Source organism: Pygocentrus nattereri, chromosome 9, assembly GCF_015220715.1.
Source record: "Pygocentrus nattereri isolate fPygNat1 chromosome 9, fPygNat1.pri, whole genome shotgun sequence".
Classification (NCBI taxonomy): domain Eukaryota; kingdom Metazoa; phylum Chordata; class Actinopteri; order Characiformes; family Serrasalmidae; genus Pygocentrus; species Pygocentrus nattereri.
Window position 1 is genome coordinate 42,487,585 of NC_051219.1, and position 4,703 is coordinate 42,492,287.

At 46.7% G+C, this 4,703-nt stretch overlaps 1 protein-coding gene across 3 annotated transcripts in view; it reads right to left on the reverse strand.

Moving 5' to 3' along the window:
- Nucleotides 1-3,021, reverse strand: part of gata5 (GATA binding protein 5) — a 10,673-nt gene extending 7,652 nt beyond the window's left edge. Inside the window, exons 1-2 of one of the 3 annotated variants that reach the window (XM_017720170.2) lie at nucleotides 2,802-3,021; nucleotides 1,667-2,293 (exon numbers count right to left, since the gene is read on the reverse strand). In XM_017720170.2, the coding sequence (XP_017575659.1) occupies nucleotides 1,667-2,198 (532 nt within the window). In that variant the 5' untranslated portion in view covers nucleotides 2,199-2,293; nucleotides 2,802-3,021. Of the gene's footprint in view, nucleotides 1-1,666; nucleotides 2,294-2,444; nucleotides 2,581-2,801 lie in introns of those variants that run through there. The other 2 variants (XM_017720167.2, XM_017720168.2) reach the window with 2 other exon arrangements.
- Nucleotides 3,022-4,703: the final 1,682 nt, after the last annotated feature.

Sequence of the window (4,703 nt, forward strand, 5' to 3'; positions counted from 1 at the left end):
AACGCGTCAGCTGGAAAGCGCGAGCTGGAATCAAACCCCCATGTTCGCCCTTTTGGCTTGAGAGGTGGATTCTATAGGAATATGGAATTCTATGGAAGTCTATAGGCTGCATTAAACAGCCAGTCTAGAGGGCTGCGCTCAGGCTTACTGTGCTGAAGTCAGTCGTGCAGTGCTGAATTTAATTATGCAGTGCTGAATTTAATTACGCAGTACTGAATTTAATTATGCAGTGCTGAATTTAATTGTGCAGTGCTGAATTTAATTATGCAGTGCTGAATTTAATTGTGCAGTGCTGAATTTAATTGTGCGGTGCTGAATTTAATTATGCAGTGCTGAATTTAATTGTGCAGTGCTGAATTTAATTGTGCGGTGCTGAATTTAATTATGCAGTGCTGAATTTAATTGTGCAGTGCTGAATTTAATTGTGCGGTGCTGAATTTAATTGTGCGGTGCTAAATTTAATCGTGCTGTGCTGAATTTAATCGTGCAGTGCTGAATTTAATCGTGCTGTGCTGAATTTAATTGTGCGGTGCTAAATTTAATCGTGCTGTGCTGAATTTAATCGTGCAGTGCTGAATTTAATTGTGCAGTGCTGAATTTAATCCAGCAGTGCTGAATTTAATCCAGCAGTGCTGAATTTAATCCTACAGTGCTGAATTTAATCCTACAGTGCTGAATTTAATCGTGCAGTGCTGAATTTAATTGTGCAGTGCTGAATTTAATCGTGCTGTGCTGAATTTAATCGTGCGGTGCTTAATTTAATCGTGCAGTGCTGAATTTAATCGTGCAGTGCTGAATTTAATCGTGCGGTGCTGAATTTAATCGTGCAGTGCTGAATTTAATCGTTCGCTCTTAAAGCCCTGAATCCTGTTTTATAGCGGTCATTTGGGTCCAGCTGGACTTGGTTCAACACTGTAGCTCATCATCTCTGCTGATTATGAAACCAGGAAATGTCAGATAATCGACTGTAACAGACGATCTGGTTTTGTGGGCTGAAGTAAAGAAAAGGGTTTAGAATCGACTCGACTGGAAAACCACGACGCTGTCAGGAAGCCACTCCCAAACCTGGGACTTTACAGGAGAAGGACAGACCGTTCCTGACTCTGGATGAAAGATTTTACTCTGTAGTTTTGCTTCGTTTTCATTTTTGAATTTGTTCGAATTTTAACGAGTTGTGAAAGGCAGCTGGCATTTTCGAATTCTGTATGTTTACATATAATAATAATAATAATAATAATAATAATAATAATAATAATAATAATAATAATAATGCTTATCTAAATAAATAAATGAAGATTTTTCACTCTACACGCTGTTCGCGTGGTTTGTCGTTGGAGGTCGATTTTAAGTAATTTGGTCTTTTCAAAACGTCAATTTGATTGAATTTTGAGATGTAAAATTCCAGCCAGTGAGGACGAACAAACGCAATTCCTTGGCCTCTCCATGTTTGGACAAAAAAGGAAAAGTTTTGCCAAAAAATCAAAAATAAAAAAGGCTTAAAAACTCTTTAAAAACTCTTTAAAACTCTTTGTTGTTGAATTGTTTTGATCGTTTTCTAATTTATAGCAGAACTAAAACACTAAAGCCCCCCTGAACCCGACCAGCCTGAACCTGCAGCTTTAAAAACTTTCCCAGAAGTCGAAGCCTGATTTTGATGGATACCCACCCAGACTGGACCTCCTTCCGGTCAGAGCTCCTTGCCGTCCTTGGAGACCGATCATGCCGCCGTCGAAGTGGCCGGACGTCCACGAGGCCGCCATGTCCGGGCTCATGTAGGCGGCGTACGGGCTGGAGTAGGAGCTGGAGCGCACCAGGGCCGCTCCTCCTCCCGCTGTTCCTCCCGCTGCTCCGTACTGGTCGGCGCTGCTGACAGGCGGGCTGGACGCGTACGAGAAGGCCGGAGGAGCGTGAGCGTGAGGGTGGGAGTGCGGGTGAGGATGAGGAGGGTGAGGGCTGCCCGGGCTGAACGCCGAGCCGTCCGCAGCCGCCTGGGGCCAGGCGTGGTGGTGGGCGCTCAGGGCGTGCGTCTGGTGAGCGTGCGCGGGCTCGCACGGCTGCAGGTAGGACAGCGGCTGCAACACGGCGGGCACGCGGCCGCCCGTCACGTACACGGGCGAGCTGGCGGACGGGTGGATGTAGCTGGCCGAGTCGTGCGCGTACGGCGAAGGGTTGGAGGGCAAGGCCAAGCTGGAGTACATCGCGACCGCGCAAAAAAACAAACTATCCGCAAAAACAAATGAAAGATAACTTCCAAAATCTCCAAGTCAGAAGGTCCCCGGGCAAGACTCCAATCCTGGGAATAAAAAAAATAGGGGGAAAAATTAATCTCCATGTTTCTAGCAGCCCAAATGACTCAATCCATCATCCCAGCCCTGACAGCGCAGGATAACTCAAACCCAAAACCTCTGCTCTTAAACATCTACACGTCTCCACATGTGGCCTACCATTCAGCACGCCAGACCAGCATCCCCGGAGACGCCCGAGCTCACGGCAGACCCGGGCTTCCACACCTTAACCGGGCCCTCTGATGATGTTTAATGGGCGAAAGCGACGTTAACGGTGCCTCGTATCTTGATATAAATGATCAGCTGTTCCAGCTGTGCAACCAACCACCCCCCCCCCTACCCACCCCCTCACCCCCTCCAAAAAAGGCTGCTTGAGTCGTGTCAAGAAACATAAGATAACCCGAAGCCTAATCTCACACACACATATTTTATCAAAGGAAAGGCAGATCACATAAAACTGCGATAGCGAGGCGCGAAATACAATTTCATCCAAGAGCGCTCGTCGTATTATCTCACCAGATAAGGACGGTGGACGATAAAGCCGGGATCCTTCTTCTTCTTCTTCTTCTTCTTCTTCTTCCTATTCTGAGGGATGGAGCAGAACCTCTGAGCAGGCTTCCTCCACGGGCCCGAGAAGATCACGGCGGCGTTAACAGGAGAAACGCGCGTTTTCGGACGGTCGCAGAGGCTGCTGGTGCCTCGTGGAGCTGCTCCGGGATTCGCCTCTCTACTTTTACTCCGAGTTATTTGTACGAGAGAGACCACGTGACGCGCCAGGAGCCGCTGAGGAGGAGAGGCGGAGGTTCTTGGTTGGTTTTTTTTTCCCCACCCGTTTTGAGGGAAGCCCCGCCCCGTTTCGCGTTTAGATTGGGCTGCAGCGCGTACCGGCTCAGCTGCCGAAAAACGGGTGGGGAGAGCGAAATGACGCCTTAAAAAAGGAGGAGGAGGAGGAGGGACGGTGCAGCGGTGTGTAGGTGTGTGTGAGACCAACCGGGAACCTACCTGTGAGATTCAGCTTGGAGTTTTCTATTTTTTACGTTTTGTTTATTGGTTTATTTATTTTTATAGAAAGCGGCAAAAAATCATTATTATCTTTAAAAAATGTGTTACGATGTTTTTAGTTTTTATTTTTTGCGGCGATTTTTTTAAGTTAGAAAGTGCTAAATATAAATCACTGCCTCTGTCTTCAACGTTAATTATTATCCTTAAAAAAAAAACAACAACAACAAAAAAAAACTGTCCCGACGAACTGGCCAGTAAAATAAAAAAAAATAATAAAATGTTGCAGTAAAATCATCGCGAGCGAACGAGAGACGCAGGGTGGCTTTTATGGCCAGTTAAATGTGGATGAGTTCTCTATAAACGCGGCGGACAGATAAGAGATACGAGCCGCAGCTGAGGATGAAGATACAGCGATAATCCGCGCGCTCGTTTGGAAATATTGTTATCTTAGCGGTGCTGTTTGAGTTCTCACCCCCCCCCCCCCCCAACGTTCACACGCGCGGCCTAATTGGTCATTTACGACCTCCCAGACCGGCAAATTAATCATAATAATTACCTGCGCATTAAACAAATAACGGCGAATTAAAACCCGATCAGAGTCAACGCGGCCCGCGGCTGGGCTTCTACTCCACGCGCTGAAGACGCTCCTGCAGCGTGAGTGGGTGTCATGCACCGAGGGGGTCCTGCTCTGTTGATCTGAGAGAGCGCGGTCTGTCGCGAGCTCCTAACGAGGTTATGGATTCGTACGGTGAGGTGTGAAATGACCGCACGCGCCTCTGAGAGTGGGGCTGACCGCGCGGTGTCTGGCCGCCGCCGCCGCCGCCGCCCGGCGGAGTGTGATCAGCGGGGAGACCGAAGCCGGCCGCGAGGTGGAGGCGCGGTTAATGATCCACACCGCCGTCTTTTCATCGGGGACTCAGAACAAAGCCCCGGGCTGAGGGTCAGTCAGCAGAGGAGAGGTCAATCAGAAGATCTAACGTATAAAAATAATACGATTAAAAATGAACGGAAAGGAGGAAAGAAAACATTTATGTTGGGTGAAGATGATGTGAGTAGCTCTGGGTGTGTGTTTATATGTATATACACACTGTTGTCCGGAGAAAACCTAAAATTCCAACTTTACAGGAGAAGGAAAAAACCCACTTTACCTTTAATGGAAATCAATGGAACCAGAATGTTTTATAAGTCGTTTTGAGCCGTTTCGTTTGGTCCATTCACCATGAAACTCATATATAATGTAAAGGGTAAGAGAAATTTCCAAATGATGGTAAAAACTGAAAATTGTCAAAAATGGAGATACGAGGTTTTGGTCGGACAACAGCGATAGATAGATAGATAGATAGATAGATAGATAGATAGATAGATAGATAGATAGATAGATAGATAGATAGATAATTAAATAGTCTTAGGAATAGA